At 34.6% G+C, this 25,579-nt stretch overlaps 1 protein-coding gene across 7 annotated transcripts in view; it reads left to right on the top strand.

Annotated features, from left to right (window-relative positions):
* Positions 1-25,579, top strand: part of NBEA (neurobeachin) — a 459,554-nt gene that overhangs the window by 228,839 nt on the left and 205,136 nt on the right. For all 7 annotated transcript variants that reach the window (XM_071448498.1, XM_071448499.1, XM_071448503.1 and 4 more), the window contains 2 exons: positions 6,864-6,972; positions 11,018-11,184. In XM_071448498.1, coding sequence (XP_071304599.1) covers positions 6,864-6,972; positions 11,018-11,184 — 276 coding nt within the window. The remainder of the gene's footprint in view (positions 1-6,863; positions 6,973-11,017; positions 11,185-25,579) is intronic.

Raw genomic sequence — 25,579 nt, forward strand, 5'->3', positions numbered from 1 at the left:
CCTCAACTGGAATTATGGGCTATCTACATCAAATTTTCTTTTGGACATCCTCTGTTGCCATTTGGCAATTCTGATATGTTTGGTTTGTGGTAAATTAGTTCACAGCCATTATTCACTCCCTGCAATACCTAAATGTTCAGGTATATGTTAAAAGATATATCTATAGTGCCACTTGCCATATTTGATTTATGATGTGCATCTGCATTTTGGGTCTCTTAATAGCTCTCAAAGAACTGATTTAGTAATAGGGTCCAAAATGGATGCTGTTCCTTGTTTCTGTTTTGATTATGATCTTGATTACAGGACAGAATGGGGACCTGACATGAATCATCCAAGAAGGCAAGATATTGGGACATCGGACCATATAAATTTCAGGGCTACCACATGCAAAGGATTCTAGTCTGATGTGCAAAATCCAATATATGCAAATACAGTCAGAAATTAATACTGGGGAAGCAGTAGCTTAGAAACCATAAATAAGAGCAAAGGTGTTTGATTATTCTGTCTTTGACAGATATAACCAAATCCTACTGCTTTATTATCATCTTCACCAAGTGTAACTTTTGATTGGAGGAATCCTTTATTAACTGGCTGTTTTATGGAAATTTATCCTAGATATCATCTTCCTTTAGTAGAGGATCCCTGTCATAGATACTTCTGTAAAAGTGAGCACTGAATGTCTGTATTTCTACTCCAGCTAAAGTGTGAGCTTGTGTCCCTTGTTTAGATGTGCTTGTTCATAATCTTGTATTCCTTACTACAGCTGTCCTTGTCCTGGCTCCAGACAAGTAGTTTGTGTTAGACAAAGTGTACATTGTTATGGTAACCATCTCTGTGCTTGTGGGGTCAGTACACCTACAGTTCTTAGATCTATTAGAGGTTTTGAGGTATCCTTTCCCCTTCTAGAATTGCTTGGTCAGGTCATATCTGAAAGTGGAGGCTGATCCTGACATAAAGGCCATCTCAGTTGCAACTGCTGGTCATGCATGTTTACTGGGTAGTCATTATTACAAAGAGACAGATTCCTCTTGATTTAGAAAATTCTTCTGCAAAATAGCAAGTCTTTATGGGAGTGGAACAAATTCTTTGTAGTCATCTCTGAGTTTTATTGAATCTGTTACAGCTTCTGAGACATTTCTGAAACAATTATAGTTACCCTCCATGAAATTTTTCTTGTCAGTGTGCTTATGTTGTAGTTGAATAGCCAGTGTTTGTATGCTATAATTTCAAACTTTTCCCTAGGATATTCTTCATCATTTCTGTCTTGCAAGAAATGAGACCTCTGTGTTAGACATTACTTTGCAAAGTTTATAGGAATTTGCTTTCAAAGATTCATAGCAGTACTGCATCTTGTGGAACTTCAAACTCTTCAAGTTAGACTAGTTTATGAACTATCCTATTGCAGATACCCAGTGCAATGATAGGTTTCACTTCTTATGAATGCCATTAAGAGTAATAATTGTCAAAACAACTGTTTGATAAAAACATGGCACATTTCCAGGCTGTGTTTTTTGGTTTTGTTTTTTGTTTTAAATAAAGCTACGGGCATATGATGAAAGTAAGTCAGAGAAACATCTGTTTCCCTGGACATGTGAGTTGGCAGAACTTCAGGAATGAATAGAGGAAGCAAGACCTTAGCTAAATTATAACAAATGTTCATTTGGTAATCTTTTTTGAAAATTGCTGTTTGGGAATGATCTGGGTTTTTTAGTTTGTTTCAAATAAAGGAAAGGCTGGATAATGTAAGCTCAATTCTTTTGTCTAGCAGCATAAAAGCTATGAGTGCTCTCTCTTTCTCTCTCTCTCTGTGAGATTATTATTAGGAGCCAATGACTGCAGGATAAAAAAGCCAGGTTAGGCTAATGAGACAAGAATTTTTATCCTTCAGTTCTAATAGGTGTACAAATAACCCCCTCAATCCACAGTTAAATGTGTTGCAAGCATTTTATATTTTTTACAGGTTTCTAATACAGTTTGTGTATAGTCTTATCTCTATCTCTATTTCCAAAATTCTAAGAAAGTTCTCCCAGGCACTGGCTATTTATCTGAATGACTTCATGGAATGTGGTATTTCACAATCCAATAATTTTAAAATTCTATTATCTGTAAAACAGGGGCTTCTGATTGGTTGAACATATTTTTCACAACTTCCTTGAACCTGTAAGCACTCTGAAATTCTAAAGTAACTTTGCTGAGGACAGAATTCTAGAAAGCTACATAGATGGATTTAAAATAATTTCTTACCTACTCCCAAACAGTATTGACAAATAATTCATATTTATGAATAGTCATGTCCTGAAACTTGCTCTCAGTCTGGTCTTGCCCATAAATCTGAAATTTTTCAATTTTTAGGTTAAGGAGACCCCACCATTTATTCCTGCAGATACTTAAGCCTTGCCATGCTTATTATGAAGTACCAGCTTATTTTATTAGAGTTTTTCTCCCATATCTTCAGCTGAAAACTCCACAGTTGTCTGAACAGAAAGATCATTTCTCTGTAGAAGGATTTGAGGCACAAGTGATTTTGGACTGCTTTTTGGTGGATTTCCTACTGAAATTCTTTTGATTTAGTCTAAAACCAAGTCAAACCTGTTTCCTAGTAAAGGAACTTTAACTGTGGTTTGTAAATTTGTAGGCATTAGTATAAACCAAGCTTGTCTGGGTGAAGAGAAACCTTAAGTTAGGTTGTGTTTAGTCTCTACCTTATGCAGTAAGGATTGCCACACAAAGAGGAGATAAGACTTTTTGCTTGTCATCAGTCCTTGGTTCAGATCAGCGCATCCAGCAAGCACAGTTGTCTTCAATACTGGTAGGAGTTCCAATGGTGCAACTGAAGAAATGGTCACACAAGGTCAATGTTTTACTTTTTTTACTCAAGGCTTTTTTTTTTTTTTTTTTTTTTTCCTTTTTTTTTTGGTAAATCATGAATTGCTGCAAGTGAGAATAAAAAGCACAGCAAGCCTGTGGTGAATCCTTAGCCCTTTGGAAGTGCTACTTATGTAGAAATGTATAAGTATGACCAGAAGGCCTGATTCCTCACTGTCTCAACGTTAATGTAGCTTCTAGGTCTGTTGAGGGTGATGGATGGGAGGATTTAGAATCATTAATGAGAACTGTGGGTATAACTCAATCACCATGATAAGGAGATCTCACTAAAGAACACAGGATTTTTTCTAAAGGAGAGTGAAAATTGGAAAGCTCTCAAATTTTAGATCACCCCTTTGCATAGCAATTTTACATCCATTCTTATGCCTCAATGTGCTTCTGAGTGGGATGGTCACTCAAGTACAGGATGATGGTCAGGGAAAGATACAGATAATAGACTTTTCCCCAGAAAGAGAATGCTCTGTGAAAAACGGTGGATGGGAAACCTGGCTGGACAGATGACAGAAATATCCATCAGGTTATACTGGGTGGGTTTCAACCTGTATTAATATAAATGTTATACAGTATAATGTACTATATTTATATATGTAACAGTACCTGGTGTTCATATTCTTGAAAATATATGCATCTTTTGGAAATATCTGAGGAGGTAAAAGACCAATCTGTCACTGAAATTTTCTTGTGCAAAATCACAGAATAAGGAAAAACAATTACAGTATTGTATCAGAAAGGGTATTTCCATTGAAATAATGTAGCATTAATGTTACTATGTAAATAGTGACTAGAATTTGTCTAGAATGCTGCTGACAGTTTTGGATATGCATTTGCAGAAAAGGCAAAATCAAATTATGATATTAGTAAAATTTATCTACTGTTTTGCCATCCAAGAAATATCAGAGATCTGGTTTACTTAGGAATTGTAATACATAGACTACCAGAAGATCATCAGAAGGAAGGATTGTGTAAACCTAAGGGCAAGGTTTGTGTAAAACGAGACAGTTAAGACTGCTGAAGAATACATTTGGATTGGAGAGGAAAAGGGTTTTAAGCTGCAGAGAAATTTCCAAAGCTGTGTGGGAGGCAAGTAACTCAATCACATTTTCATATAATGAAAACACATTTCAAGAACTAGATTTAATGAAAATGCCTTTCATAAGCTAAAGGCAGTTTATGAAAGATTTTAAACTATGTGGTTGCCTGTTGCTATGAAGGAGTGAATTTGCTGACCTAGAGATCCTTGTTCTTTTCTCTTAGTGTGGGAAGGGAGATTTTAAATTTTTTTAATGTACTGGAATTCTTTGTTACTACTGAGGGTAAGATTTCTCCTAATTTGGGATTCTTTCTGAGTAATTTTGCTTTTATTTCCCTCGAGAAACAAAAAGAACTTGTAGGCACTTTTTCTCAAGCCAAAAAGTTGGAGGTTTCTTCTTCTTTTAGTAATCTTATGCCATGAATGTGATTGAATTATTCAGGATACAGATAAATTGGTTAGTATTCAAAGGATGACAACATTATCATGCTTGCTCATCAGGTATAAACCAGTTAAGATAGTATACTGAGTAATGCTATGTCTATATGGATCTGAGATTCAGGGTTAGCTGGCTCTGCTATAATCCAGTAAAGAGTTTTACCATTTTTTACTTAGTAGGAATGTTGAGAATACATAGTAGCTTTCAGTTAAAACTAAAAACCAATAGCAGGAATTATTTTTTAATAGAGTTTTTAATATCCAAAAAGTAAGTTTTCTTTATCAAGTAGTGCAAGCACAGAAACATGTACCTTTGCAAAAACCTTTCTAAGACATTGCTTCTGCAACTTTGTAGTTGCTGCCTCTCAGTGATGACATATTTAACTGCTTTAATTTATTATGCTTCTGTGTTCAGCCCTGCATTCTTGCACTTGCAAATCAAAACATCCAGGTCAAGGCTTATTTTGTAGGCACACAAGATTTTTAAATGACTGCTTGGATTTTCACCCTTTCTTTTTTCAAAGTCTTTCTGTCAAGGGATTTTAGGACTAGCATGATTATTAATGGTCTTCTAGATGGAAAAACATTGTTTACTTAGTCTTTGAAGTTCTACCACAGTTCTGCTGTGAACCACAGTATGTCCCTTATTACCACACATTGATACCATATTATTTAATTGATGATACACTTCTAAGAGGCTATGGCCTCGCTTTTGTGATAATCCTAATTTTGTTAATGATCATACAAACAGTTTTTTCATCTTTTTCTTGAACAAGTCACAATCAGTGAGAGATATGTAAGAGTGCATGAAGTAACTGGCAAGACACAGTTGAAATAATACTGACATATCCCAGATTGCACAGGATTGTGTCCAGACAACTTTTGAATTTCTCCAGGACAGGAGACTGACTCCACAACCTTTTTGGGCACCCTGTTGCAGTGCTATGTCACCCACAAAGTAAAAACATTTTTCCTCATATTCAGCTCGAGCTTCCTGTGATCCACTTTGTGCCCACTGCCCCTTGTCTTGCTGCTGGGCACAAGGAAGGATCTGTCCCCATCTTCCTGACATCCACTAATGTTCATTCCTAATCCACATCTGAAGACAGTCCTACACTTACATCTTAACACTAAAAATATGAACACTTAGCAGTAATAAAATACTGAAACTTATCTTCCAGCAGGGTAGATTAAAAAATGAGGCTAAATTTTGAAAACTTCAGGGTAGGCAACTTTGATCTTTCAGCTTCTAATTGGCAAAAAACTTTTTGCTTTAAAAATAGCAAAGGGTTAGATATAATAAAAAGGGTTATTAAAGACATGAATATCCACTATGAAATCTTGATCCAAGTTTTTTTATCTTTATCTCTAAAACAGAGGCCCAAATATTTATGGTTTCCCTTGCCATGTACACATATTAAATGGTAGCTCAGGGTTAGTGATTTTTCCTTTCTTCACACACAGTAGAACAATGGAAGCAAGAAAAGAGTTCAGATCTTTCCATCTTACAGTTTTAAGGTCTAGTAATCATGACTTTGATTTCTAATAATAATGAATTTTACTTCTAACACGAAACACCAAATAAGGGTTGAATTTACTAGAGATTTCACAGCCTTAATATAAGAAACTTTGAAATTCTTTCCCTGATGCTGCAAGATGGAAAATCCCAGACCATGTTCCAGTTCCACAGAAAAAGAAATGGTTTTTCCTGATCCTAAACAGACCTGTCAGATCATTGCATCCTGAAAGAGATTTCCTCTCTGCCAATTAGAAGAGCAGAGTAATTTTTAATGCAATGGCCAACCCTAGATATGGATTAAAGGGACAAGAAAGCAGTTGGTTCCATTATTGCTGCCCAAAAACACAAGGGCATTTTCAACCCAGTGTTGTTTATGCAATTTTGTTATGCACCCTGTGGTATTTAGGAGTCTTTAGGAAAGTCTAAATTAATGTGGCTGCCTGGCATCGTCAATCTCAATCCACTCTTAATCTGTTTTTTCCTTCTGTTTCTGATATTTTGAAAACATGGAAAAGTGAGGTACTTTTCATGGTAGTGTTTGAAGAAATATGTGAGAGATATTGATATTACTTTTCAATTTTAATAGAATTTTAAATCTTCAATAATGACTTTTTAAGACTGAAATTGAAATACCTCTATTTAATGTTTTTAATGGTACAAATAAGAGTTTAAGCAATTTTCTACATTTTTTTAAATGACAGTGCAGTATTCATATTGAGACTGCTGTTAAAAATATACTCCAAATATATTCTTCCATAAAGAACTTTTGCCTTCAATAATAAATGGAAAACTTTTTTTTTCCATTTAATGTGGTTTCTTTGTGCTTTCACAATGCAGAAAATTTAGATAAAATTATTTTTTTATTTCAACTAATCACAAAATTTAATCACAGAAGTTTCATTGATTTTTTCCATTGTAAGTAAATCTGCTGAAATAGTTTATTTGAAATACATCAAATAAAAAGACTGATTCTGATTTTTCTTATTTCAGATTATTGTGCCATGCAATGAAAGACCATATAGTGCGTGTCGCAAATGAAGCAGAATTTATTTTGAACCGACAAAGAGCTGAAGATGTCCACAAGCACGCTGAGTTTGAGGTACGCCTGGGAGCTGGCGCAGTGCTGATTCTCTGTTTTCACTCAGTTGACGCCTAGACTGTAACTCCCTGCAATAAAGATTTTATTTTTTTCTTCCAAGGAAGAAATTTACATTGAAAGCATTTCAAAACTGGTTTTTAAAAGCTTTGGTAAATGTCAAGCACAAGGAATGGGTTTAATTTCTCATCTTGTCACTGAAATTCATAAAAGCATTTACAGCTTGAAGAAATGCCTTAATCAGAATGTCTAATCTGATATGGTGGACCCTTTTGTTTACAAAGAACTTTTCTGATTCATTCAAAATAGTAATGGAAAACATCTTATTAATTATTTTTGTTGATTATTTACAACAGTATGTATGAGTTCAGTAAAAAAGTAAAGCAATTATAGACTTAAGGTATGTCATAAAAAAAATAAGAAATAGAAATGTTTTGCTGAACAGATTTAATATTTTAAGGTTATTTTCTTCAAACATTTTGAATTTTGGAGCACTTTAGAACACTTGCTTTTTATATAGTGAAATACAATACTGCATATCTTTTTTGGCAGTTAGGAATCATTATCAACAGTAAGATTGAGTATTGGAAGATGTAACAGAGAAGCTGACTCCCATAACCCTTAAATGTCTATAATTCTTGTTCTGAAAAGGAATCAACACTTGGTTGCTTTTTCATCAATGAGTGGTGCAGTATAAAATTTAAATTATGTTGCTTGAAGGTGATCCAAATTTTAAATCCCCTGTTTTTAAAATGTCTTCAGTTTCATAGGTTTCCAATCATTTATACAGGATTAATTTTGTTCCTATTAAAAAAAAGTAATGCAAAAGTAATGGAGTAAATGTAATACTTTATTTTTTCATTATTTTATCAAATATGGTGTAGGTTTTTATGGTGTTTCATGCATTTCATCACTGATTTTTATAGTTTCTGAACCTGTCTTGTGTTTGCATACATTTGTGTAGATGTAGGTATATATGTGCAGTCCTATATTTTCACATCTTTTACTGCTCAAATGACCTAGCTTTAGGATTGAGATTGACAGACTTAGTATTGATGATAATAAATAGCTATATCAATTTATTAATCAGTCAGAAAATGTCAAGAAGCACCTGGTGGCTAGAAATAAGATGCCGGAATATTAGTTTTGATGAGGTTTTTATCTCCTTGAAACAGCTCTCTTAAATGTGCACTTTGATGTACTAGTTTTTGTGCTCCTTGACCTAGCTGAGATCTGTGAGACACAGAGATATCTGTTGTCATTTTGAATACACATAACCTTTACTTCATTTTGTCAGATCAGAGAGCAGACACTTGTCATGTGGGATTGCAACAACTTTATTACCAAGCTTATACGGGATATTTTGAACATAGATAAAATTGCATTTACAATTAAGTGTATGTCAGAGTGAAGTTTCATATTGCCTCAACAATAAATAACATTTGATATCTATCAGAGCATCATGCAGTAACCTAAGATGACAATGGAAGATTGAGTTATCTGCTCTTTGAAGAATACATTGAGGTATAAGATCTGTCAGAACTCCAGACAGAATGAGAATATTCAATTAACTTCCAGCTTCTGTTAGCAAATAGGATTTAGAATATTAACTAAATTCCCTAAAGGAGTAGCCTGAAGTCTGTCTTATTGCCTGGTAAAGAAACCAACACGTTTCTCATATATGAAAATTCCCATTACATTTGTTGTAGGAAAAGACTGAGGTACACATTTTAGGCGAGTAAGTTTAAATCTGCAAATCATAAAAGAAAATTGTAAAATGTAGACTGTTTTAATGTGAAATTCACAAGTACTTAAATAAGGTGATGGTTAGAGTCTGAAAGAATGCTTTATTTACTGTCTTTAATAATGGTGGGAATGTAACTGAATATTTTATTATTCATACTACTTGAAAGCAGTAGGGACAGAGATTTCTGGTAGTTTTCTGCTACATGATTGTATATCTGTCATTTTGTTTTAATAAACTGTATAGGTATACCTTCTGGGGTTTAGTGCATGTTAATCAGTGCTCTCATCTAGAGAAGTGCATGACTATTTTATTTTATTTCTGTCCTTTAAACTTTAATTGGATCATTATGAGTGAAATTATTTGTTCCAAGCTGCACCAAGTTACTGTGTCTCCCGCATAGACCACGGACCAGAATCTAAATTTTATTCTGTGGCTCCAGTTGTAGTCACAGCCAGGAAAATTCCTCCCAGAATGGGTATTTCACAGTTAACTTTCATTTTGTTAACCTTTGTAATTGTTCAGGAAGAAAAATGAAAATTTAATTTTACTGTCCAATGAGCTGGTGAAATATTAACCTCATTACTAAGGCAGATCATTGTACTAATTGGTGCCTCCCTGTACAAGAAGATAAATTGGAAAATGAATTAACCCTTTATGAATTAGTGTAACCATTGTTCTTTCCCAGATAGATTACTTGAAATGATGTCTGTAAACACAATAGAAAGAACACTGTTATAATCATACTGAATGCTAATGTGATCTGTACTAAAAAGGCAGTGTGCAGAAATATTAAGAATAAAATATAAAGTATAAGGTTAACTTAATTTTAATTACTCTTTTGAATACTAGAAAATTGGTTTCTATTGAGCACTATTACAGCATTGAGTGTTGGCTAAATGTTCTGAAATGGTGCACAGAAACTGAAGGGCAAAAAATGTGCCATAAAGGGTATTTTTTAAATTAGCTATTCTGAGAGTATTCTAGCCTTCGTAATTTATACTAAGAAAACTATACTTTTAGTGGATTTATTTTGATTACTCTGGCTGCTTTCCCTTTCTTTAGACATTTCAAAAGAATTTTTATGAGGAGAAGAAATTGAGTTTGAACTTAGCATGATTTTGAGTAAAGAAATGGAAAAAAGATTATCCTTATATGTAAAGAAACAATTTATCAAACCAAAAATGCACTCTAGAATTCTAGCAATTTAGAAAGAAATTCATGTGAAGGTCAAGAACCACAGCATTTATTTTAGAGGTAGTTTTCTCTCAAAGGACACATGACGGAATTATTAGATTTTTTCAGTTTAAAAGATTAGTGATATTTTTATCCATTAGGGTTTTTAGAATTGGTAGTATGTTATCAAAATTTTGCATGTTGTGGTATGAGAGAGAAAATATACTTTTTTTTTTTGTTTAGCATCTGTAGCAATAAAATATCAATATGTAAAAAATTGTAGGTGTTAATATAATTTAAAAATCAAAACCAGTACATAATTTTTTCTTTTATATTATCCTCTGTACGTTAGAGGTGTATTTTATACCTGAGAACGCATGAAACATTTACAAAAGGATAACTTTTAAGGTGTCTCCATGGCCACATATATACAGACACCCACATGTATTGCTTAATGTTTTTAATTTGAATTCTGTTGTCTTTGCCCTTGGTATTTCAGTTTTTACATGTTCTAACAGAGTGCTTGTTTGTGGATAATATATGACAGGACATTTCAATTGAATGGTGTCATGATCAAGAAATATTACTGCAGAAAAATTCAGTGTCATCACCTAGACTCTCCTAAACCAGACACTGTTTGATCGCTTCCCCACCCCTTCCATGGTGGTGTTGAGAAGTGGAGGCACAGGAGGTGAAAATCACAAGTTGAGATAAGAACAATTTACTGGAAACGGCAATGAGATAAGAATAAGAGCAGTAACAGCAATTATATTAATAACAAAAGATATAAGACAAAGAAATGGTTTACACAGTAAGTAAAAAAATACTGGACCTTTTAGCCTGCCACACTTTCTCTCAGGCCAGAGCGAGAATCTCCCTTACTCCTGCCCCTGGCAAGTGACATGAGATGGTATCAAATGACACTAGAGTTTGGACATGCTTACTTCCCCCTCTACTGTAAAAAAAATTAACCCTGTCCTGGATGAAACTAGGACAAATGGCATGTCCTATACTTCTAAAAAACACTTTAATGAGTTATTTTCATAATCAGAGAGGTAAACAAATAATAATTTTAGGGCGATCACAAGTAGCCTGTCTTTAATGAGGTGGATGTTCTCTCATTGCCAGTCGCAGTGCGCTCAGTACGCTGCTGACCGGAGAGAGGAGGAGAAGATGTGTGATCACCTCATCAGTGCTGCTAAGCATCGAGACCATGTCACGGCCAACCAGCTGAAACAGAAGATACTCAACATACTAACGAACAAACACGGTGCCTGGGGAGCTGTTTCTCACAGGTAAGCTGCAAACGTAGAAGCTGTGCAGCTTTAAATGTTACTTGCCAAGTTTGAGAGAAGCAGGCATGGTATAACTGAAATACGACTTTATTAGGGGTTTAAATTTACTTAAATGTAGCATATGCAAAGCTGAACAAAGTGCAGCTCAATTAAGCAGGTATTCCTGTTAAAAATTTCATTTAAAAATATCTAAAATATATAATTTCTTCTATATATATTCTTATATATATATATATATATACTGATACAGTATTTGAGGTTTATTTAGAGCTGTGTTGAGTACACAGTTTTAAAAGTTCATTCCATTCAAGATAGCAGTGAAATTAAATGTTTTCTTACATCATGCCAAAGAGAAGAGCCTTGCTTCTCAGAATCACAAAAATAGCCAGTGGCTAAAGTGCTGACCCACATGTGAAAGATTTGAGCTGAAATTGCTCTTTTCCTCCATTCATAGCAAGGTCTTGAACCTGGGTCTGTCATGTGAGTGCCCTGTCTGTGAAAGTCGAGTCTGCCAATTCTCTCTCTTGTTTGTGCACTCTAGCCACAAATACTTGATTATTTATTCAGAGTGAAACGATTCAAAAGAAATCAAGGAAGTCCTGCTCCCAGATAAATAGAATTTAATAGAAAATCAAGCTGTAAAATTTGATTATCTGTTTTTAATCATGCAGTGAAGAACAGAAAGATCCATTTTAGCTCTGATAAACCTTTTCAGGAAAAACATAGTTGAGATGGATAACACAAAAACTATTTTCTAGATAAATATTCTTTGACAAAACATATTTGCATTTATGTTGACTACATAGTTAGGGTTTAAGCCTATTAGAAAAGTTTCCAAGTAATAAATTTGATGTGTCAGCAATAAGGTTTAATAAATAGCACATATACTCTTCATTCTTTTTGTAATTCTATCCAGTTGGTTCTTGCAGTTATACCATGTTCAAAACAAAAATGAATTTTTTCATGTTCAGTATCCCTGTTTCTTCTAAAGAAATTACTCTCTCCCAGATGATGATAGAAATGTATTTATTTTTTTAAGATGGTAGAAATTGTGGAAATTCAGTCTTACAGAAACTCTGATGTCTAACACCAGAGACATTCTGAGGGAAATTACAAAAATGGCAAGTAGAAAATTGTCATATGGTTAATTCAAGACAAGGCTTAGTCCATAAGGGATGCTCATGTTATCTCTAGTTGAGGCTTAAAGCTTTGTGTCTGGAGACTTGAACATGCTGAAAATAAATGCAATTTTCACTCCTTTTAAGGTCTTTGAATAATTAATAGCAATTTTTTAATAATGTTGTTGCTCAACTTTGTGAATGGCTGCAGACACTTTGCTGACTTAAATAAGATCCTGGTGACTACCTTTTCTAGGAGACTCTGTCTTCTTAGGGCCAAACAGCTTTTATCTCCTGGACTATTTATAGCTTTCTAAATGGCAACAGTCCATTGCTGCAGCTTTTTCTTCCCTTGAGTCCATGATAGTTTCTAATGGGCCATAAAGTAGCTTGACACCTCTGACAAACCCATGAAATTTCTCACATTAAACCAAAGAATACAACTTGTCCAGTGTTGTCTACTTCTCAGTTACTGGCAGAGCTGCTTTCCATTTTCGATGCTTGCAGTGCTAGTTGTGGTGTTTGGCTTGGTTGTGTTTTAGCCACAGGCAGCGGCTCAACCTGGAGAAAGGGCACATGGTGACAGTACAAGGTCTCCAAGTGGGGTTCCCCATTTGTGGGATCCAGTTGGGAAATGGCCTTGCACTGCAAGTTTGGCCATGTGTGCCATGGTAGCTTTGTGATTCAGCACACAAGGGCACTTTCAGTTGTGGGACTAGTGGGCTGTGCATGGGGAAGACTGGGATGGCAGCAGGGAGTGTGAGATGCCCAGTGGAAGAACCTCTGAGCCTTCTTAGGGACCAATGTCGCCCAGTGGGCAGGTCTGAAAGGCTTTAAGGGCGGAAAATGGAGAGGAGTCTCATAAAACTTCTCAGCCACAGAATGCAAAAAATGCTGTTAATTAGATACTCCAATACTTTTTATATGATGGAGGTCAAGATAGCTTCCAAAACCATATACACCTCATGTCTTGGCTGGCACAAAGCACAACAGGGCTCATCTCTGTTTTTAGTTCCTGACAAGGAGCTAACAGCATTAACAGTCTCTTTATAAACTCATGCTTCTCTGTGCCTTGAGAGATACAGCCTGACAGGAATACAGAGTTACTTTAAAAATACACAAAAACCACATTATCACACTAGACCTCTGCACTTCTATTGTGATTTTAAAACTTCCATTGGGAAAAGTGTTCTCAGTTCTGAAGACACAACGCTCATCTCCTGTTCAACTTGAGCCCTGGAGACCCTTCACTGAAGTAGTGAAGTTAGGGAGATCCTTCTCTGACTCAGGTGGAGCAGGGTGAAAGACAGGCCATCACTTCTTTGCAATGAATACTTGGGTAATAGGAATGCCTTTTGGCATCCAAAATGGATAAGATAGGAAAATATTTGTGCAGACATGAGTGTGATTCTTCAAAGCTTCAGCTCTCTATCTGCACAGAGCAGCTACCAATGCAGCAAAAAGTACAAATATGTATAGAATCATATGATCATTTCAATTGAAAAGAATCTCTAAGATCATTGGAACCAACCATTAACCTAACACTACCAAATCCACCAATAAATCGTGTTCCTAAATGCTGTATCCACATGTCTTTTAAACAACGCCAGGGATGGTGAATCAACCGCCTCCCAGGCAATTTGTTCCAATGCTTCACAACGCTTTTGGTGATTAAATTTTCCCAATATTCAATCAAAACTTCTCCTGGCGTAACTTGAGGCCATTTCCTCTTGTCCTATCTTGCCTGTGTGTTTTTGTTTATCTCTTCTCAAGACAAACAAACAATTTTCAAGTTCTTTAACAGAGATGCTCACATTGCAAATAATAACGGTTTCATTTCATCAAATATGACCCAACTGCAGAGAAAATTTTTCCTTGTGTTTGCAGTTCAACACAATGAGCTTGTAAGCCTCCCCAGGTTTTGTGTCTTTGCATATTGTCTTTGCAGAAAGCAGCAACCAGCATTTACTATTTAATCTGTAGGTGCCACAAAGCTTACTCTCTGTTCATTAAGAAACAAAGAGACTATTAAGAACCACAGAAGGTTAGTAATGAGAGGAAAAGCAAGAGGTCTTATGTTTTGAGGTATTCTACATTTTATAGTATTTGTAAATTATGAATTTTAAATATATTATCTTAAAATCTTCCCAAAATGTCTGAAGAAACAAGAATGAAGTTGAATGGTATGAGCCAACAAAATACCATATGAGACTTTGAATTCTAAGTTATAGTTATATATAGATAGCTTAACTAAAAATATCCTAAATTAATAGGTGACTTGCATTTCAGTTAGCTTCCTAATTAGCTATTAATTTATGAAGGTAATATTAATTATAGGCTAGTACTCCACAACTTGAATAAAAGATTTGTATAACAAATTCCTGTCTGTATGTTAATCAATCAGTAGTTTGAATGGTCCAAGAATCTCTTTACTCTTTCATCTTCTTCTGACTAAAAATGGCAAATAACAGTTTAAGAAAAAACTTTCATTTTTATTGCTTGTCAATGTTAGCCTCTTTTCTCCTTCATAAATGTTTTGCCTTTATATCTTAAAGTGAAACCCAAAGTTCTTTTTCTCAGTTTCTGCCAAGTGTGAGCATCAAATCCTTTATAACAAATGAAAATTTACTCAGTCATCTCATTTTCATCTACATATCTCAGACAAAGCATAATAGATTTCAAAATAAATCCTATTAGTTTGTTATAAATCCTGTTTGTGCCCTTCAACAAAACTGATTCCATTTCCTTTGGGCAATTTGATACTTTTACATATCTTTGTAATAGCTTACCCTAGACATACTCGTTTTTTTCCCCTTTTTTTATTTTCAACATTATATCAAAATTAAAATTCTGCAGGTTTTTCCCATTCAGATGAGAAATTGATGAGCTAGTTATTTCTTTGATGCATTGTCACTTGTTCAGAGGGAATCTGCAACATCAGGAAGAATCAGACAGGGTGTTTCATAGCTTAGCATTCCTAGCTTCTTTAAGCCAGCACTTACCCTCAGCTTTTTTCAGGGTTATAGTTTTCGTGTCACAACATATGCTTCCTTCTGCCTTCTCTGTCAGCTTCATATGGTGCTTCTCTCCCTCCCCATCTGTGTCTCTCCCCATACACATATTTTAAAAAAAAAAGTTTTGTAAAACTTGTCTGTACCCACAGTTCAAATTTCTCATCAACCATATGAATGTCTGTGTTTTGGCCCATAAGCTCTTACTGTCTTACTTCAGCTTCTTGGTTTTATCAGATACCTCAACTTTTCAAAACTTTTATTCAAGTATACTGAATATAAATATTTCTACCTTACAGTTTGTATAAATTTAAAGCAATTTAGAGCAATAAAAGGAGTTCAGAATTCCAATTAGCCTTCAAAATCTAAATATGAAATACTTGTCATAGATATTTGCATATGATCAGTTTTGGTATTCACAGGAGGACTACTATAATGAGAAAAATGACATTTAAAAATGAGACTTGGTTCTCTTGCTTTCTGTGATTTAAGGAAGGAGGTTCCACCTACATTAAAGCAGCTGTACCAAACAGTAAGTACACAAGGGCTTTTTCTGTTCAAATCCATCTTTGGTTAAACTAGACACCCATAACAAATTAATCATTCATGGTGGAGGGCAGAGCTGTCAAACTCATTCTGTGGTGAAGACCAAATTCGTCTGGGGAGACAGGCTGGAAATAAAAAGTTTCTTGCTAGTCAGCTAGTTTTGTCTCTCTCTGTAGTGTGAACTTCTGAAGAGATTGGGTTCTGCTGGGGGCCCAGAGGGATGAGAACGGAAAGAGAACTCCCTTTCCCAAGCCTATGGGGGTTGGCAGTTAAATAAGTTGATTCTGGAAAAACACTGTTTCTAAAGCAAATGTTCCAGCTTACAGCGAGGGAGACCAGATCACAGGAATTTAGAACGCTGTTTCCCTTACAGCCATCCTTTGGCATTCTCTGATTCCATCACTATACAATGCTGTCTTAGGAAATTCAGAAAGGCATAGAACCTATTCTAACCCCTACTGCTAATCAGATTAATTTGGTTTAGCTATTCATTCATTTCTGGCTCATTTTAACTGCTAGGCATAAATTACAAAGGGGGTTTTAGCAGTGGAAAAGATGTAGGACCAGATCCTGTCTACTGGTTCCAGAAGCATGTTTGACGCGCCCTTTCTTGAAAGGTCTCTTAAAGTTTTGCATTTTTTACACATACTCTGTAAAAACTATGAATTTTCTGTTTCTCAAATTGGTGGAATTTTTTTTTTTGGCAGAATATATTCTTCAAAATTGGTCAGATTAAACTGCACACTTTTTAGCTTGTTCTTCAGCTATCCTTTTACTAGTTCCAAATATTTAGTTCTGAAATTAATTCATCACAACAAAACATTAAGAAAAGGCTTTCCTATCTTCTGTTGTTATTAATTTAATGCAGTATTTGAGAGACCTTGAGATCAGCGAATGTGTCAGCAACATATTTTCAGTCCAGTATTAGTTATCCATTTATAGTAGGATTTAAACATGAGTGAGATGATTTTGTTCATCTGATCACTCTATTGTAGTACTCTACATTTCAATCCACTTTTTAACTTTCTTACTATGCTTTCAACTGTGTGGCTTCTCCACCCATTGCATACCCTCTTTCTTCCTCCCTCCCTAACTGCTTACAACTGCGGTGGAAGGCAAAGACTTTGAAGGAGCTCTTACTAATGGAACTGGGAATTTTGACAAGCATGATGGAAAAAGGGGGATATAAGAATTCTATATCCTTTTCTAATACTAGGTGTAGGGTGATACTTACAGTATAGAGAGATACCTGCCAAGAAAGGAGTGTTGTATTACCAGAGATGGTCTATACAAGCAACTGAACAACTTGTGTGTGTGGGATTTGTTCAGTTCTGTATTTGTGCAAGTTGTTGCTTTGAACTGTGGCACTGTTCTACGGATTTGTTCCCACAGCTGCAAGAAACCTCATAAGAAAATATTATTTTTGGAAAGAGGCAGTGTTTTCAGATGTTGAGAAACAAGTGGTGCTCAAGAAAGACTTGTTCAACTCTACGGAGTGACTTGTTTTTCTCTAGGAAGTACAGTACATTTATTTTCATTATAAAGAAGGAAGTCTTCTGCACTTTCACCTTATGACTTCTGCATTAAGAGGATTTTTTTCCTGCTTTTTTCTGCCTAAATTTGGGGTTCCCCTAAAAAAAAAAAAAAAGGGAAGCTTTGTAAATTTTTTTCTTTATTTAAGACTTTGGGAAAACAGATCTTTAGATGCCAATATTTTCTTTAACTGGAACAGTAATTGGAATACAGATCCAAATTTCATACAGTCAATTTGCCATTTATGTATTTATTGTAGGACTATAGGTATACCAGGAGAAAGGCCACCATTAGCAGGCTGAGGGTGACTTCTGCTCCTCCTTAAATCTGGCCATGGATTTACCATGTGCATGCACATGCAGCCACTCAGCTTCCAGGGAAGCCAGTCACAAGAACAGCCATAAAGGTTCAGACCTGTGGTCCATCCAGCCCTGTAACCTTCAACTATAACTGAACAATTAAGAAACAGCAAGATAGGACAAGGAGACCTGATGGATCCATCTAATACTCAGACTTCTTGAATTTTCAACTCAGGGTTTCCCGAGGAATCTCACATTCAGTCAGTCTTGATTTTGAATTTTCCATGTCTTGATAGGACTTCAAAGTACCTTCTGCCTTCATGATTTCCTCCTAGTTCCTGCAGCAGAAACAAACTCTGCAGTGGTTCTCAGCAGACTGGACTAACAGTTGCTGATATTAGACAATGTTGCTAGCACTTGCTCTTCTTCTTTTCCTGCCTCAAACTGAGAAAGAAGTAGAAACTCAGTAGAATACATGAGGGAAGAATTTCTCATTGCTAGATACCACTTTGCTCACTTTTCCTCACAAGTCTACCTAGTATTACCTGGGCAATATAGCAGTGGATTTTCCATCTTCCCCATATAAAAGACTAGAAAGCAAAGAATAAAAAAAAGAACAAAAGTCATAGATCTGAAGATTCTGAATAAGAAAATTTTATGCTTCTAAGAAGACTGTATTTTCTCAGAAATGAAAATTCTTTGACATATTCTTTATTTTCTGACATAAAATGGGTAAGACCCTATTTTTAAGTCTTTTTTAGGTGCCATTACAATCCAGGGTTCTTTTCTATGCGATGCTTCAAATATATCAGAGAAGATGAATGCCAAGCTGTAGATTTTTTTCTTTTCCTAAGAGAAAAACCTGTAATGTTTTGGTAGACTTATCCAACATTTCTTCTTGTAGACATTAGAAATGCAAGGTTTAACCAGAGATGAAAACCCAGTGGAACAATTTTGATTCTCTTTGTCTCAAAAGCTTAATGTCCTGTACTTTTTTATTTGAAAGGTATTTATGTCCAATGATAATATTTTCAAATAATTTCAGAAATTGAGAAGAAAGTTTGAAAGCAACTGAGGTTTAAATCATCTCCAGGCACCAAGGCAGGTGTAGTGTGGTACATCCCAATCACATCCTTTGCATCGCCCTTTCATTGTGGGATGCAAATTGCAATTCTGCAAACACCTCAGGAAACCTGATCCATGTCTTTGAGAGATTTACAGTTGAATTGCATGTACATTATTAGATAATTTTCTTTGCTTAAAATTAGACTAATTATATGTGATTTTAAACCTAGCTCTTGTCTTCTTAGTACCTTTTTCCTCACAATAATGTGCAATCACCTAATATACGTAATATACTGATCTGTTTCTCTTGTCTGCTCTGTTGTTGGGTTTATTTTTCTCCTTTTTTTCTACAGTAGGGAAAAAAAATCAACCCTCGTGATGATTTTTTTTGCTCCATTTTTACTTCTCTCTGGTACAATACCTTCCTCATTCAAAATATTTTAGAGCTTTCCTAAGCCAATTCTTGGAGCCCTATCTTGCAGTACTGCTACAGGAGAGCAAGAGGCAAGTGCATATGGAATTGCTGCTCCCAGTGCCATGTAAGAAGGAAGTCCTGTCTTCAGGTGTACAGGAGGAGTGTGGTTACTTGGACACAGAGACCAGAACCAGAGTCTTGTCCCTTCCCTCTTACCTTAATATAGTTTTGCAGGTTTCCTTGAGTTTGGTGTTTCTGTATGCTTTTTGTTAGCCCAGTCTGTATATTCAGAGATGCTAAGCTGTGAAGACAGCTCATCCTTAGACAGCTCACATTTCTGATTTCTGAAAAATATTCCTAGCGTATGTCTCTGTTTCAATTGATCACTTTTGATTGGGGTTTTTTTGTGGATTTTTATTTTTGTTGATTAGTTGGTTTGGTTGTTTTTTGAGGGTTTTTAATTGATTAATTTTAACTTTTTAAAACAGTGAAAAATTAAGTTTACACAGATTTACTTTGATTCAGAAACAAGATGTCAGTCATAGTGGTTACATGACTTGAAGGAGATTGCTGTGCATGATTATACTGCATTCCTTGTCGATAAAACAGACAAGGTAATGCACAGTATAATTCTAAAGACTAATTACATCATTCAAGTTGATATTGAAAGTACTGTGTAAGCTTGGTTTTATTATCTGGTTTTAGAAAGTTTATGCAGATTTGATACATCTGTCATTATGCATATACTTTTTCTTTATGACTATATTTTTACATAATCTGTAAGCTCTGTTTTTTTCAGCAGTAATTTCTGTTCACACAGAGTTTTAATGTATGTTGTAGATCTGTTTCTTGTACACTTACAGATATAATATATCTGAAGGTGACAAATTGCAAGCTTCTCCCAGTATTTGGGCTCCCCAGTATATTGGTAACTGTTGTCAATAATATGGACTGTTGGTTAGGTTGTAAAGCTCCATTGCTCAGGAGTGTTATATTTTGAAGTCATCTGTCATGGATGTGTTGTAGAGATAGGGGACTATTTATGTTTATGGCATTTTAAGTAACTCAGTAAGACCCTTTAAAATATACAGAAAAGTCTTGTTTACTGTCATCACTGCTCACTTAATCCTGTGACCTTGACATGATCGTACGCCCATAAAGCTCCCTGCAGATAGTTCAATAAAACAGATGAAGATGAATAAAACAGAGTCCAATGATTGTTTCAGCTTCAATAATATACTGTCTTATGCCATAAGTATTTCTTAAACATTCAATAGTACTGAACCATTTTAAAACCCAATAATGTAGCAGATTATCCAATTATCTAGATTATTACAAAATCCACCAAAAGATTCATAAACTACATAGATTCTGTGTTTAACTTGAGAATGCCAACCATTGTTTTGAAAAATAGTCTGTATACACTGTGCCAAAGCACTAATATTTAAATTATTTCTTAGAGTGTCCTAATTTTTCAGATTCCCATTGTTGTTTTTTTCCACTTTTCTCCTGATATCAAATTATATTTATTGAGCAGGGATGCTTTTGGTTTTGTTACAGTCACAATCTGAATCTAGGAAATATTCATGTGAAATAGATTTCTTTAGATGATTTACTGGAGCCTATGTTTGCACTTATGGTAGGAAGCAATAAAAATGTACATAAAGAGGAAGTTAAATTTGATGTCTCTTAGGCTCAATTTATAAAAACTACTGAAGCCTTTGGGATACTTTGCCATAAGAGTGCAATAATTTCTATGCATAATATATCTTGTGCTATGTGAAAACATGGAGGAAAGTAAAGTATGATATATTTGCCTCATGGTGAGTGGAATGTTGTTTTGGTATTAAAAAGTGTTCACTTTCATTTCTTTAATATCTAGACATTAAAGTTTCCAATTTCTGTTAGGTAACATTGTATTATTTTTAAACACATAATAATCTTTTACACTGAATAATACCCTAAGCTCTTCTACAGTCTTGAATAAAATGTGAGGTTTTCAAAATTGATGACAGCTTAATAGTAGAGGAAATTTATTTAGTGAACTTCAGACAGTATTTTCAGTGGTAGAGTTTCATGCTGAACTGCTGAGCTAAAAATTATGAAAATTGAGTGAAACCTGTTGAAAAAGAAGAGCAGCCAGAAGCTAGTTTTAATATGTATCTCCCAAACTAAAACAGAATCTACTATCCTTTATTATTTAATTTAAATTAAGAACTACTGAGAAGAATGAGAGAAAATAAAAAGCTACCAGATATTTTTTTGGCCAAATGCCAGACAAGTCTGAATAAGAAAAAAAACCGTTCCTTTATTAATAGTCCTTTCATGTGAGAGCATCATGATGAGTTGGTAAAAAATCTCAGTTAAGTATACTTTTAGAGCACCCAGATAGACAAACTGTTTAATCGTTCCCCCAGTATGCACTACCTTTCATTTCTAACAGTCTTGGTATTCAAATTTTGAAAAAAACCCAATTGGAAATTTGTGTGGAATGGCCAATTTCTCTGGAAATGTTATCAAGGAAAAATGCATGGTCTGTTACATTTTAACAAATAAGGTGTTATAAACTGTCTTTTTAAAAAGGAATTTTTTTTTACATAGAAATTTTGTTTTTCTTTAGAGTAAATTGTCCTTTAGCTTATCAGTATGCTGGGGCTTAGTTTTTGACTGGGATTTTTGACAGATGATACTGTTTATGTTATTCTTCTTGCTTGGTGAGGAATATATTATCTTCCCTAGAAGGAAGCAGACATGTTTCTTCTGAAACACACACCATAAAAAAATTGATGTACCTGGCCTCCATGGGGTATTCATTCATTCTCCTTTCTGAGTGGTGATCCAGTGTAGGCCATGTGCATAAATTTTTTAGTATGTTTGTTGCACAATCTGAATCTACAGGTCAGTGTTGGGCTTTATCTATGGTACCCCCTGTACAACTGTATCATTTGATAACCTTTTCCTAAGCTGTTAAAGTGAGTGATCACCAACTCAGCAGGGACTTTCAAAAGATTCTGCTGGACACCACTAAATTTTAAACAGAGACCTTTTCTTAGGAATACCCTATTTTGAAAGTATAGCTCTTTTATTTCAGTTACACTGACAAATTTCTAAGGGTGGCATTCTCAATGCAATATTTATTTAGAGGATTCCTGTTCTTTAAAAGTAATCTACAAATGATCAATTTGAGTAAACTAAAATGAAAAAAATGTACTTCTAAAAACTTGTTGTCTATTAGGATTACAAAAATGTATTTACCTTTTTTCTTTTTGTTAAATTTTTCAGACTCCTCACAGTAAAGTTGTAATGCTACTGTTTTCAAAAAGACATAAAATCTGTAGGCAAAATCTCAGTTGTAAAAATTAAAAAGCCCTGATGGACATTCCATAACAAGTAAACATCTATAGATCTCTGTGTCATTTATGGTTTCAATAACATTTATGACATATTAAATCACAGGCAAGTTTTGAGGTATCTCTTAGTAAATATTTGAGTTCCTGGGCCAGTGACATCTTAGGTTCTCCACTGGCTCTCCATTGGCAGAAATTTTTATTGGTTTATCTCTATATTCATCCACATTAATAGTTGTAAAAGTAGGATACATAGCTGCTACTGGTACTCTTTCAACCCTGTTAGAAATTCATAGTTAATATCATCACCAACATTAGAGAAGCATAAAAGTAGGTCAGGGAATGATATAATTGGTGTATATATAACTTATGATTATATCTGCTCCAGAAGTTGCAGGTACTTGGACAACAGATGAAGCAAGGTAGGGAAAGGAAGGTTTTCATACTACCTAACAAGTACTGTCTGACTGAGAAATAGCTTCAGGTGTGACTGAAGAGTCACTTTGTAGTCCTCTGGGTTTTGATCTGACAGAAAATAGAAAACCTTTGTAAGCAATGGTCCTTCCTCCCCAACTTTTATTATCATGTCTGCAATCAATAGTGAAACTATAAAGTATCAGCCAAGCATTTGTATTACCTTTTGAGCTAAATTACAATATAGTATCACATTTTTCACTATTTTGAGAACAGAAAAGAAAGGGATGAATCTTCTCACTTTCGATAGCTGTGTTCACCACTAATCACTTTGTTCTCCCTCTGATGGCAAGAAAAGGCAATCAGCAACAAAATTAAAAAAAAATTACTAATCCAACATCAATGGAGAAACATTAAATTTTGAATTCCTTTATGAACTGGAAGAATTTTTGGGAATTCTAGGAAGGACTAGTTGCCATAATAGAAAATCAAAATTCTTCTATGTCTTCACATTTTACATTTGAATCAAGATAAGAAGAGCCTTTGGGTCTTTGTCTGAAGGAGGGAAAGATTGATGGTATATTCCAAGTTTTCTCTGTCTTTACATAGCAACTTTCTGTCTTTTTCTTTGTAAAACATTCAGTAATAAAGAAGGGGGAACATGGTTTATGGGATTATGGTTGTGAGGTCTATGGACTCTTCCTCAGTTTTTGCCTAAATATAATTGTCTGTGCAACTCAATTTTGAGCCCATTAAGTGTCTCTATTTAGAGTACCTAGGTGTTTCTTACCTTCCAAAAATTTTCCTGTAGGTTTGGGTCACTGAAAAGTTTTCAAATTATGCTTTACTGAGTGCATGCATAGTTTGTGCTCCCTAATATATGGGAAAAAAACGGGGATGTAAAATGACTATTTTATCTGGTTGTTTCATGTATTGAAATCTAGAATTAAGAGGTAGAAGTAATGCAAAATTCTGTTTCTGTGTACTGCTTTAAGTGACAAATTATATGTTTAGGCATATTTCTTAAACATTCCTGGGTAATGCAGAAATAATTTGCATCTGATTTTGAGGGTGGGTGAGAGTTGTTTATCTGTGGGTCAGGAAAGCAATAAGAGTGAAAAAAATGATGCGTTATTTCCATGATCTAAATGTTCTGCAGCAGTAGCAGCAGCTGAGCAGCTCACTGTTATTCAATGCTACATTAACTTTTCCATTAATTCTGGTGCTGTAAAACATGAAGCCCTTAAGCATTGCAAAGTTGCTGCCTGATTTTTGTTCCTTTACATGGCTGATGTATATTTGCATGCTACAGCCATTATACGGATAATCACTATCATTACTTTTTAGAAGGTCATTTTCTTATTATATTGAATACTGTTAGATACAGAAAAGCCTTAATAAAAGAAAGGTTCTTTAACCACATTCACTATAAATGCTGTATTTTTAAACTTATTTGTTGCTCTTATTAGATGATGGCAGCCCAAATGTCAAGAAGATATTTTACCTCTTTGGTTTTTTTTGTTTATTCATTAAATAAAAACCAAACTTCAAAATAAACCCCCTCAAAAATAAAAAAAAAAAAAAAAAAACATACAAAGAACAACAACAACAAAAAAAAAAGAGACTAAGAAAGCCTTACTTTTTCACTAAAAAAAATTTAAAAACTGTTTACTTTCATGTCTTTCCCTGTTAGGATAGATATTATTAAATACTATTTTGAATGAAGATACATTTTTGTTATTATAAACATAATTCTATTTTGAAAGTGCAGTTTTTTAAAAAAACTGAATAACATATGGAGATTACAATTACAGTTATTCAAATTTCTTGTAGCATTTTAAATATTTGTTGAAAATATACACATTTATGGGATTTACTGAATGTCAAAAACAAACCAGGGCTTGGTACTTCCAACCAAGACATACCAACCATTCCACCTATTCTCCCCTCCAGAATTCACAGAACAGTTCATATGGGAGAGCAAGGATCTTACTTCAGCTATGAAAGCAGTCACTTTACGCCCTAAATATTGAAGATATATTCTTGGTGGTGCCAGTGAGGGTGACATCTCAACGCTGAATAAATCATATCAGTCTTTATCTATCCACCTTGTTTTCCCCATCTGTAACACGTGAATCATGGTGCGCTGCTAACACAGTGATTTGAAATCTGATGATGGAAGAAAAAGCACTAAAAGTAGAGCTTAATAAACAGCCTTTCTATTAAGAGAATGGTCTTAAATATTTAGTACTGTTTTGCTTTAATTTTAAACATGCTCTAGTTGTGTAGCTCTTTAGGTTTTTCTATGCCTCAGATTGACTGTGTTCACTGTTTTGATGGTTAGGTTATCCTCATCTGAACCAGCATCAACATAACAAGATTTGTGGCTCATACAGATCCCATTTTAGCTGCATAAGCCATTACCATTGCTCTTAAGAACTGTTTCTGGCATTTTTGGAACAGGATGAAAGGACACATCTGATTTGACTAGCAAGGTTCTTCTGTATTCAATTGAATGATTCTGATTCCTTTTCTGTGGCTTTCTCTCTCACCTCTGTGTCTTATAGTATTTTTGTGATACTAATTTTCTTTTTTTTATTTTTTTTTTTTTAATTCAGGTATTTTGATGTCTGGTATTTTTTGATTT

This window comes from Agelaius tricolor, unplaced genomic scaffold (genome assembly GCF_023055355.1).
Source record: "Agelaius tricolor isolate 1412-34295 unplaced genomic scaffold, bAgeTri1.0.p SCAF_26, whole genome shotgun sequence".
NCBI classification, from domain to species: domain Eukaryota; kingdom Metazoa; phylum Chordata; class Aves; order Passeriformes; family Icteridae; genus Agelaius; species Agelaius tricolor.